We start from the raw sequence: 12093 nt of genomic DNA on the forward strand, positions 1-12093 counted from the left end.
ATGATAGCCAAAGTGGTAAATATTAAAGCAGAAGCTTGATCTTTATATGATTTAAACTTTATTTACAGAGCCATGCATTATAAAATATGGACCTGCAAACCCAATGAATCTTATATAGAGGATATAGGATCCATCTCATGCACAAATGACAGCAAAGTAGCGGCGCAGCTTCCAAGCTTTTATCCAGGGCTTGTCTGCTTCCTTCTGCTTGCTTTGTTTCTTTTTTTTTTCATATTTTCTTTTGCTATTTTCTTTACTCTTCTTTTTTCTCTCTTTGGAGACCTTTTCAGCAGGGTGCGAGCAGGCCCAGCCTCCAGAGCATGTGGTGTAGCAGTGGCAGGAGTTGGCTCATCGGAGAGTGGGCCGGGCAGAGCGAGCCCTCAAAGAGCTTGTGTTGGCAGCAGTTGTGGGCACAGTGGTGAGGAATGGTGCCAGAGTATGGCGACCTCCTTGATGGTCCCAGCGCAGGACTTGAGACTATGGCAGGGTGGCATCTGCGGTCAGTGTCAGTCAGCTGCGGCAAAGTGGTAGGCCCACTTCGGTAGTCCTGGCGGATTGACGGGTGTAGCGGTTGCTTCAGCACGTGGTAGGCCCGGTGTGCTGCTCCTGACAACATGGTGGTGGTGGCCCCAAAACAGGGCCTGGAATGGACTGTGTGGGGAAAGTGTGCCAAAGCAAAGGAGATCAAGCCCTTCTAGGAAGTGCAGTACCAGCATGGCTAAGCATCTTAGAAAGACTGTAATGCTTACACTTCTGCCTTTTGTTTCTTTATTTTTCTACTTAACACTAGGAAGGTCTGTAATGTGTAACCTTTAACTTTGTTCTTCATTTCTTTCTACCTTGTTCTTAAGATTTCGTACCTAAGATGGTGCTGTGTATGGCAACATTGTACACTGTACTTCTGTACTTTTCTACTTGTCTACATGTGACAATAAAGTCTAAATCTAAATCTTGGAGCACTGTTGAACCTTCACTTAATACCTATTGTCTGAATGGATGCTGGACCCACAGCTGGAATTCTATGAACAGTCTTGGGGCCCCTCATCTAAGGAATGATATATTGGCATTGAATTGAATTAGCTTTATTATCCCATATACTCAATAAATACCATAAAAAGTTTATACGTCACCACTCACAGTGCCATCTTAGGTACAAAGGTACCTAGGTACAGTTTTTTTTTAATTACAAGATCTTAGAAAATAGAGAAATAAAATGTCCAGCATTGCAGAAATAAAGTCCAGAACAGCAGTCTTCCTATCCATACCACGCTGGCACCTAGCCTCTAGTCAGTACCGGGCCCTGGCTCCAGGCCACATCAGACTTCACTCAAGGTTCATGAGGCTGGGAGATCAGTCCAGACCGCCACGCTGGGCCAAGAGGGCATCTCGTCGGAGGCAAAGAGTCGATGCTGGAAGCAGTCCTAAGGAGATTCACTTCGCTGAAATGACTACCAGAAATTGCTGGAGAAACTCCAAGTCTGACAGCATCTGTGAAGAGAAAGCACAGTCAACGTTCTGGATCCAGTTCCCTTTCATCAGAACTGTCAGTAGGCTGATACCAGGAATTGGGGGGCTGTCTTATGAGGCAACGTTGAGTAGCTTGGGCCTCTACTTTTTGGAATATAAAGAATGAGAGGTGACCTTATTGAAATAGACAAGGTTTGTAGAAGACTTAATAGGGTTGAAACAGAAAGGTTGTTTCCCTTGGAGAGTCTAAGACCAGAGGATGTAATCTCGCAGTAAGGAGTTGCCCTGTTAAGACAGAGATGAAGAAACATTTCTTTCTATGAGGGGAGTGAATTTGTGGAATTCTTTACTGCAAATGGCTGAAAAGGCTTGGATGCTAAGTGTATTCAAGGCTGAGATAAATAGTTTTTTTAAATCAGTAAGGATGTTGAGGGTTATGGTGAAAACGCAGAAAATTGGAATTGAATAGCTCCCTGTACCACAATGCTATGGTCAGTTTGCTGAACCTCCCTACAGCCCCCAGTCTCATCCACACAGGGAGCAAGAATCCCAAATCTGTTAGATAAGCTTAACGGCTAAGTCACCTTCAGCACTATCTCCTGGATTCATCTACCTGTCTCGCTGGTAGTCACACCCTGCTATCTCAGACTACTGAAACACAACATCCAGGTAACTCTTTCCCTTGCTGATGTCATACAATGTTTGAAGCTCAGACCCTAGCTCATCTCCATTCCTCAAGCAACCAACACTTGCTATAGATATGGTCACTATGAATCACAATGGGATCCACCAGCTCCCATATCATGCAGTTACAGCACATCGCCTAGCCCAGCATCTCTATTTTAATTACTTGGTTCTTGATTTGAATTTTTAAAAAACCTTTTCGTGGTCTTTTAGCTTGTAGCCTGTAATTATTTCCCATATTTACCTTCAGTTTGAAAGTGACCTATAAGAGTCAAATTAGTAGCTATCACGACCTATGAATTTATGGATTTACCTGTGATGTCACTCTTTTGTTCTGAGCCCTTAATCCTGGGCTTCAGTTTATCTTGGGCTATGTCTCACAGATCTCTCTTTCCTGATCGTGTGACTCTCACCTATGTGGCATCTTATCAAATGTCTTTTGGAAATCTGTATAAATACATATGCTGGTTTCTCTTTACCAACAGCATTAATTGCTTCTTCAAAGAACCTTAATAAATTAGTTATTATTTGAAAAGTTCTATAAATTGTTGTCATTGCACCTAACATATTATGATCATTGTGTACAAGTTGATAATTATCCTGTTTCTCACTTTGTTTTCACTGATGCATTTCTAAAATATTCTACTTTTAATGTTGTTTTAATGTTCTTATCTGTCCATAGTCCAGTTCTTAATTATTTTTATTTTCTGATTTTCAATGTTTTTGTCTATTTTGTTGACTCCTTTCAAAATTTATTAACATCTAATAGCTGTATCCACGGACTAGAGCATTTAGTATTGGATACTTTTTAATAAAGCATATTCTGTATTTCTGTACTCCTTGATTTTTAAAAAAGAAATTGCACTGTTCATCTACGTTTCCATGTTACAATATTTCATTCCATCTCACTGGTTTTGCATATATCCCAGAACCCTCGTTGTAATGCTGTGACAAACCTTATCCTATGATATGTACCTTCCTGCTTCAGTGTAACACTCTGAATTATCCATGTTATGTGCATCAAATTATTTCCTCTTTAACAGAAAGTGCCGGGTGAACTGTTTCCAGTGCAAGAAGGCAAGGTGCTAGTGACTGATATTGACTACGTGGACACATGGAGGGTGAGTCTCAAGTGGAAAGTGATTGTAGATCAATTTTTTCATAAAGAAATGGAAAGAAAAGTGAAGTGCCAGGAATAAGATTCTGTGAATTGTGTGGACTCCTAATTCCTTGACATTACCATCATACTCAAAATGTGCAGGATGTCAGAAGTGAAGTGCACAGCTGTCCTGCATTTCTGGCCAAGGTTAGGAACAATGGTGGCTGGGCTAGGTCTCTCAAAATATTAGGCTTGATATGTCTGAAATATCATCTTGTGTATCCTTCTCTTTTTAATGCAATAAAAATTATAGTAATTGTGATTGAAACTTCTAGCTTTGTGCTCACAAACAGGTGATAAAAATCTATTCTCCAGTCCATGGGAGTAGAGTGATAGTTTCTTTGTGTGTGTAGAAGTGTGCATCAGTTATTTTGGGAAAAGAAAAGCTTTTGTTGCTAACTTGAGCCTGTTGTTCTCTTGTGCCAATTTAAAAACTGTAACATTTATGAAATTTACACTTCCCTGTGTGCTGTGCTTTTAAATTTAATGGAGAAATTGTGATGTTGATGAATTCTTCCAATTCTGTTTCTGTGAGAGTCCAAATATCTGTAGTAACACATAGGGCTCCTGAGGTGCATTTGAAATATGCTATCTTCCCACTCTACCATATATATGTTTTATATCCCAGAGCAATTTCTGATCCATAGTTGTGTCTTTGATTTTTGGAGATAAAGACATTTTTTTGTTAACCAAAGTGTCTTAACTGCATTATAGTTTCATCTTTCTATCAGGCTGTGGGAATTTGTTAAAGATATTTCTGGCTGATGGCTTATCTATTTGTTACTGTATTTGTACACAATCTTTCAACATGCATTGTCAAAAAATAAGTACTGCATTAGCAAATGGTGTGATAAGCAATTCTGCAGCTCCCTCTTTAGCTCAGTTAGCTGGACGATTGTTTGCATCACTCTACATCTCAAACCAATGTGGGTTCAATTCCTGCAGTTACCATGAAGGAATTTCTTTCTCAACTTCTCCCCTCACCTGAGGTGTGGTGATCCTCAGGTTAAACTACCACCAGTTATCTCTTTCTAATGAAAGATCAGTCCTGTAGTCTGGTAAGGCTATGGTGACTTTACCTTTAACCAACCTGCTAAAATGGTATGTGTGTCCTGCTAAAATGGTATATGCCTTTATTGTAACTAGTATGCTGCCATGTTAAAAGGTTTCAATCTATGTCACAGTAAAGCACAGATGATAGTGTGACAAAGTGCTTTTCTTTCTTTCATTCACATCACTGGTTCAGCCAGCATTTATTGCCCATGCCTAATTGCCCAAAGGACAGTTTAAAGTCAACCATGTCGCTGTGAGTCTGGAGTCACATGTGGACCAGTCCAGGTGAGGATGGCAGTGTCTTCCCTAAAGAACATTAATGAGTCAGATAGGGTTTTCTAACAATTGATAATGGACTCATGGATCATCATTAAACTGTTAACTCCAGATATTTTATAATGGCTTGGAAAAATCAGAGGAATGTGAAGTATGTAAGAATTAAACATTTTTTATCTAGTGAATAGCTTGATGCTGCAGAGTTAATTTGTGTCTTTACCCCTTGTTCACAGTTGAACCTTTTTGTTAGTCAGTTTCCTGGCATGTTTGTCAACGTAGTCTTTTAAACCAAAGTGTTCAGGGAAATAAACTTCAAATCAGCAGAATAAAACAAAGCCTTCCAGCTCGAGTGCTAATTAGTTGCAATTATGTACTGGCCTTCTTGGCCTAGCAAGCCATTCAGTTGTATCAACCACTTAAAAGTCTCAAAGAAGGAATTAAACTAGACAGACAGCTTGGCATTAACCTGGGTATTGGGAAATGACAACAACCCTGTCAACCCTGCAAAGTCCTTATGATATAAACCGTAACTTTTTTAACCGAAATTATTTTAAGCTTAACACTTTGAGTTTTGTGTGTCTGAAGTTAATAATGAACTTGTAATGGTGATAGTTTCTGAGAACCAATTTAGCAGGACTAAAGGTTTTTATTGTTTGCCTTGATGTTTTATGACTTATCAAAGTAAATCATCATGCTTTAATGTCTGTTAGAAGCTTAGTTTTTTTTTTAAGGTTCAGGGAAACACCCATAGCTTCTTTTAGTTTTACTATTTTTTTTGGCTAGTTATGCAAATATCCCCATCTTCAATGATGGAAGAGCTCAGCACATTGGTCCAAAAGATTTTGCAACAGTCTTCATTAGAAGATTGTAGTACAGCCACAACTCTGGCATCTACCCAACAATGTGAAAAATTGTCCAGGTGTATACACAATGCATGGCAAATCTAACCTGGCTGATAACTGCCCTGCTCTCAATTGTCAGTAAAGTGATGGAAGATGTCATCAACAGTGCTATCAAGCAGCACCTGCTTATGCTCAGTTTGGATTCTGCTTGGGCTACTCTGTTCCTGACTTCATTACAGCCTTGGTTCAAACATAAATAATAGTGCAGGTCAGTGGCTAGGAATCCTGCAGTGAGTGACTCGCCCCCTGACTCTCCAAAGCCTGTCCACTATTCAAAGCTGCCTATAGAGATAACAAGGTGTAGAGCTGGATGAACACAGCAGGCGAAGCAGCATCAGAGGAGCAGGAAGGCTGACGTTTCAGGCCTAGACCCTTCTTCAGACCCTTTTTCTGAAGAAGGGTCTAGGCCCAAAACGTCAGCCTTCCTGCCCCTCTGATGCTGCTTGGCCTGCTGTGTTCATCCAGTTCTACACCTTGTTATCTCAGATTCTCCAGCATCTGCAGTCCCTACTATCTCTGATTCAAAGCTGCCTGTTAAGATTGTGATGGAATACTCACCACCAGCCTGGATGAGTGCACTTCCAAATATATTCAAGAAGCTTGACACCATCCAGGACAAACAATGTACTTGAATGGCACCCCATCCACCACCGTCAACATTCACTCCCTCTGCCACTGATGCACACGGCATCAGTGTGTACCAGCTACAAGCTGCACTGCAATAACTCACCAAGGCTCCTCCAATAGCACCTCCCAATTCTCAACCCCTCCCATGTAGAATGGTGAGGGCAGCAGATAGATCGGAACACCACCACCTGCACGTTCCTCTCCAAACTACTGTCCACCCTGACTTGCAAATATACCACTGGTCCTTCAGTGTCACTGGGTCAAAATCCTGCAACTCTCCCTCTAGGGGAGTTGTGGATCAGCCTACAGCAAATGGACTGCCGTGGTTCAAGAAGCTCACCACCAACTTCTCTTAAGGTAACTAGGATAGGTAATAAATGCTGTAATAAATCCTAGCCAGCAATGCCAAAGTTCCATGAGGAAAAAAAAATACAAGTGTCATGTAGACTGCTGTTTGAACATGCAGTAATTGAAGGGATTACAGGCAATTTGGAGACAAGGGATTTTGCGTACAGATGGAGCTGTTTGGCAACAAGAAATAAGTTGGTGTATGGACTAATTCTAGTTATCCCGCCAACAGCTGTGTGATAGATTCTCGGGTAACTGATCAGTTTGGGGCTGGTAACATGATAAAGGGAAGAATTTTGATCTTCACCTGTTCAGGACCTGTCCCTGTTCTTTGCAGTAAAAATCCATTCTAAACCTGAAAAAAAAGGTCCTTCTGTCCTTTAGTTGTGGTGTAGTAAGCCAGAGTCATTTATAAGCCACAAACCACCTTGTGTCTGTTGCAAACAAGTGGAAACTTCCAAAGAAAGATGACTGAAGGGCAAATTCTGGCCAGCATGAGAATCATAAGAATAATCTCGGCAATCTATTTTACTAAGACCTTATTTGTGTGTGTGTGTGTATAGAATAGATTAGAGTTTTAATTTAGTTAATTAACTGTTTACCTGTAGCCAGAGTCTAATTATCTGTAATGTATAGTGATTCTTGTTCATACAGAAACCTGATTTATGTTTCCTATCAACCTTGGTCTGAAAATCAGTAATTTGGGGTATTTTGTGCACTTATTGTAAGATCTTTAACTTTAGTGACAATTCTGGAATTAGCAAGGCTTGATTTATATCTACCTACACCAGTGAGTCATGACATAAATAGGGTAGGGTACACATTCCCTTTTCTGTAGGATAAAGTAGAGTTTGCAGCGCCTTCCTGCTAAACAAAATGCACATTACTTGTTCCATGGAGTATGGCATACATTTTGATCAGTGGTTCTAGATTGTTCAATAATCATGATGTATAGAAATATTCTTTTCTTTTTGCCAACAGGCTATGGAAGGTTTGGTGGATGAAGGGCTGGTGAAATCGATTGGTGTTTCCAATTTTAATATTTCCCAGTTGAAAAGACTCCTGTCAATAGCTCGTATAACTCCGGCAGTAAACCAGGTATTTATGCTCATTATTGGAATGAAACATTGGGTAAGAATAATGTTCTAGCATAGACACATGATCCACCTCATTCCCCAACATCAGGTCCAGCAGTGCCTCAGTCCTAGTTGGACTGAGAATACAGAACAAGTGACCTTTCCTGAATGCATTGCAAGAATTCTTTCACCCAACTTTTATCCTTTATTCTAACTTGTTGAATGATAATTGGGTAATTAAAGATATAGTCCTTGAACATCTTTCCCTACAGATTTGTTCCTCTCATTCACAGTTTGCAGAGTTACAGAATACTCACATCCATTTTGCTTCTCAACCCTTATCAAAGGGATTTCATCTTTATCTCCTCGACATCCTCTCTTTCTAACCACAAAAATGTATTCATTAATATTGCCCATCTACTTCTCTTTTCTCCTCTATCTTTTCTGAAAACTGCTTGATTTTTTTTTTATTTCTTTAATTCTTTTGTATGGTTTGGATGCTACTAGTAAGGCCAACAATTGTTCAGCCCTAGTTGCTGTTGAACCGAGTGTCCCACTGGGCCATTTTAGAGGGCACTTAAAGGTCACCCACATTGCAGTAAGTCTGGAGTCACTTGTAGAACAGACTAGGTAAAGACAGCAGATTTCCCTCCCTAAAGAACATTAGTGAGCCAGGTGGGTTATTATTGTAATTTCATGGACACCATCACTGATGCCAGCTTTGAATTCCATATTTAATTAATTGAATTTAGTTCTGAGGAAGAGTCACCGGACCTGAAACGTTAACTCTGTTTTTCTCTTCACAGATGCTGCCAGACCCGCTGAGCTTTTCCAGCAACTTTGTTTTTGTTCCTGATTTACAGCATGTCCAATTCTTTCAGTTTTTAATTGAATTTAAATCCCACTATCTACCCTGGTCAATCTTGAAGAGAACAGCAAAGAACAATCTAATGTTGAACTTCTGAAATGAAAGATTCAGGGTAATGTGACAATAAGTAATCTATAACAGATGATGACTCAGGTATAAGGTTAGCACATTCCAAAAGGAAAATAGAGGAACTGTAACTAAGGCTCTTTGAATGATGAGGTATGGAAATTGAATTAAATGAAATGGAAGAGAGGAATAATACATCTCTAGTGAATTCATCAATCAAGAACCAGAAAACATAAAACTGAGAGGTCAAGTGAAGAAGAAAATATTGCCGAAGAGTAATATGGGAATAGAGTAGCATTTAACATAAAAGGGAACCAGAAATCTTTCTAATGCCATCAAGATGGGGTGCAGCTTATTAGGGTCAAAGGGCAAAATGAAAATAATTAATGACTATGTTGTATCTGTGTTTATTCAAGAAGAGGAATCTGACAAAGTATCTGTAGAAAAGAAGATGAGTGAAAATTGATAGGATAGCTGTACTGGAAAGATTGCATATGCTTAGAGTGGGCAGGTGGCCTGGTCTGGCTGGTTTGTATCCAGGTTGCTCAAGGAAGTGGGAGTAGGGGTCTTCAAAGTATATCCACCATCTACAAGGCACAAGTCAGGACTGTGATAGAATACTCCCCACTTACCTGGATGGGTGCAGTTTTAACAACATTCAAAGCCTGACATTGCCGAGGACACCACATATACAAGCATCCATTCAGTCCATCACTAGCATTCAGTACCAATAGTGTGTACCATCTGTAAGATGCACTGCACAAATTCACCAATGGTCCTTAAACGGCACCTTTCAAACCCTCAATCAGATACATGGGAACACTGCCAACCACAAGTTTCCTTCCAAGCCACTCACCATCCTGACTTGGAAATGTCTCGTCGTTCCTTTGATGTTGCTAGGTCAAAATTCTGGATCTGTAATTGTACTGTGGCTCAAGAACTGCATGAACTTCAACAGTTCAAGGCTGCAGCTCACCACCATCTTCTCAAGAGCAACTAGGGACAAGCAATAAACGTTGGCCAGCCAGTGACACCCAAATTCCACAAATGAAAGAGATCTGGGTGTTCAGGTCCATTGTACCCTGAAGGTGGCAACGCAGGTCGATAGAGTGGTCAAGAAGGCATACGGCATGCTTTCATTCATCGAACAGGATATTGAGTACAAGACTTGGCAGGTCATGTTACAGTTATATAGGACTTTTGTTCGACCACATTTGGAATACTGCGTGCAGTTCTGGTCGCCACATTACCAAAAGGATGTGAATGCTTTGGAGAGGGTGCAGAGGAGGTTCACCAGGATGTTGCCTGGTATGGAGGGCACTAGCTATGAAGAGAGATTGAGTAGATTAGGATTATTTACATTAGAAAGACGGAGGTTGGGGGGGAACCTGATTGAGGTCTACAAAATCATAAGATGTATAGACAGGGTGGATAGCAAGAAGCTTTTTCCCAGAGTGGGGGACTCAATTACTAGGGGTCACGATTTCAAGGTGAGAGGGCAAAAGTTTAAGGGAGATATGCATGGAAAGTTCTTTACGCAGAGGGTGGTGGGTGCCTGGAACATGTTGCCAGCGGAGGTGGTAGAGGTGCGCACAATAGCTTCATTTAAGATGTATCTAGACAGATACATGAATGAGCAGGGAGCAGAGGGATACAGATCCTTGGAAAATAGGTGACAGGTTTAGATATAGGATCTGGATCGGCACAGGCTTGGAGGGCTGAAGGGCCTGTTCCTGTGCTGTAATTTTCTTTGTTCTTTGTTCTTTGAAATAAAAAAGCGCCAAATGATAGCCTAACTAATGACACCAACATCCTGTGCATTTTAAAATATTTTGCTTCCATACATCAATTCCAATAACTTGTTTTAGCATTCCTTTCTTATGTAATTATTCTATCCACATTTGCTTTACCTAAATGCTAAGATATGTATACCTTTGTATATGGTTATGCTTGGGTGAATCTTCCAGTATATGTGTGTTTGTGTTATACTTTTATATGGGTGCATTGTCAGCATGTTGTGACTGGAAGCAGAAAGTCACAAAGGACATAGAATTTAATACCCCCTTGCTAGTAGCCCATTTCCCGTTGAGCCAAGTGAGCCTTTTAAGTGGGTAATTACATCCCACTGTGTTTCATCTCACCGCCAGCCACCAGCATTTAACCTGCACTTGCATTGTATACGAACATATTAATTAGGAGCAGAAATAGACCATTTGGTTGCTGAATCTGCTTTGCCATTCACTAAGATTATGACTAATCTGTTTGTATTTCAAGTTCCATGCTCCTGTCTATCCCCAATAATCTTAGATTTTTGTTAGGCAGGAGAATCTATCTACTTCCCTCTTGAGAAAACTTTAATGACCCCACTTCTAGTGCTTTCCGAGGTAGAGAATTCCAAAGTCTTACAACCTTCAGAGAAAGAAAATTCTTCTCAGTTCTGGGTGGAACAGTAACTCAGTGGTTATCACTGCTGCCTCACAGTGCCAGGTTCAAGCCTAGCCTCAGGCAACTGTCAGTATGGAGTTTGCATTCTGTCCATGTCAGCATTGGTTTCCTCCAGGTGATCCAGGGATGTGCAGGCTAGGTGCATTAGCCATGGGAAATGCAGGATTACTGGGGCTTGGGTCTGGGAGGTGTGCTCATTTTTTGTGTCAGTGCAGACTTAATCAGCCGAATGGCCAGCATCCACATTGTAAGGATTCTGTGAATAGGTCAAAGAGTATGGAAAGGGTCAGGAATCTAACTTCTTCCACAGTAGTTATGGGGACAACTAAGGGTGTTGTACTTAAAGGAATGCAGTATACGAAACAATGTAGGTGAGCTTGTAGCATCGATTAAAATTGCAGGCATGACATTGTGGGTATCACAGATGTGGCTGCAAGGATACACGTCCTATCGCAAGGGCAGGCAGATGGGCGAAGGGTGTGGGGTTGCCTTTTGTTAATGGGAAATGAAATTAAGTCGATAGTAAGAGTGATACAGAGTCAGAAGATGTAGAAGGGTAGATTTGAGGAACCGCAAAGGGAAAAAGATCCTTATGGGAGTTGCGTACAAGCCTCCTAGCAGTAGTCGGAATGTGGGGAAGAAAATAAACCAGGAGATGGAAAAGGCGTACCAAAAAAGGCACTATTACAGTAATCATGGGGGTCTTCAACATGAAGGTGGACCTGGAATACAAGTTTGGTAGCAGATCTCAAGAAGAAGGATTTGTACGAGATGTGGTTTCTTTTCCTTGAAGAGGTAGAGCCCGTTACTTGTAACCCCCTACCTGCATCCACTTATCACCATGCCACCTACCCTCCCCGCAGCTCCACCTCCCTCTCTCCCTCCATTTATTTCTGGGTTTCCCTTCCCCTCCTCGGTCCTGATTAAGGGTTTTGACCCAAAACGTTGACTTTTCTGCTACTCGGATGCTGTCTGACCTGCTGTGCTTTTCCAGCTCCAGATTTATTGATTCTAGCTTCCAGTATCTGCACTCTTTACTGTCTCGTACTGTCTCCTTACATTTTAGCAACAGCATAGGTAGAAGAAGGGATTAGATCCTGCAGAGTGAATATAGGGAGTTAG

At 41.0% G+C, this 12093-nt stretch overlaps 1 protein-coding gene across 3 annotated transcripts in view; it reads left to right on the top strand.

The window, feature by feature from the left end:
- The window catches only part of zgc:56622 (uncharacterized protein LOC326033 homolog), an 81563-nt gene that overhangs the window by 39808 nt on the left and 29662 nt on the right, over window positions 1-12093 (top strand). For all 3 annotated transcript variants that reach the window (XR_007263813.1, XM_048605972.1, XM_048605973.1), the window contains 2 exons: window positions 3195-3272; window positions 7498-7614. Coding sequence is in view for 2 of the 3 variants with exons in the window: in XM_048605972.1 (XP_048461929.1) it covers window positions 3195-3272; window positions 7498-7614 (195 nt within the window). In the remaining variant the exon portion in view is untranslated. The remainder of the gene's footprint in view (window positions 1-3194; window positions 3273-7497; window positions 7615-12093) is intronic.

This window comes from Rhincodon typus, chromosome 15 (assembly GCF_021869965.1).
Source record: "Rhincodon typus isolate 14 chromosome 15, sRhiTyp1.1, whole genome shotgun sequence".
NCBI classification, from domain to species: Eukaryota; Metazoa; Chordata; class Chondrichthyes; order Orectolobiformes; family Rhincodontidae; genus Rhincodon; species Rhincodon typus.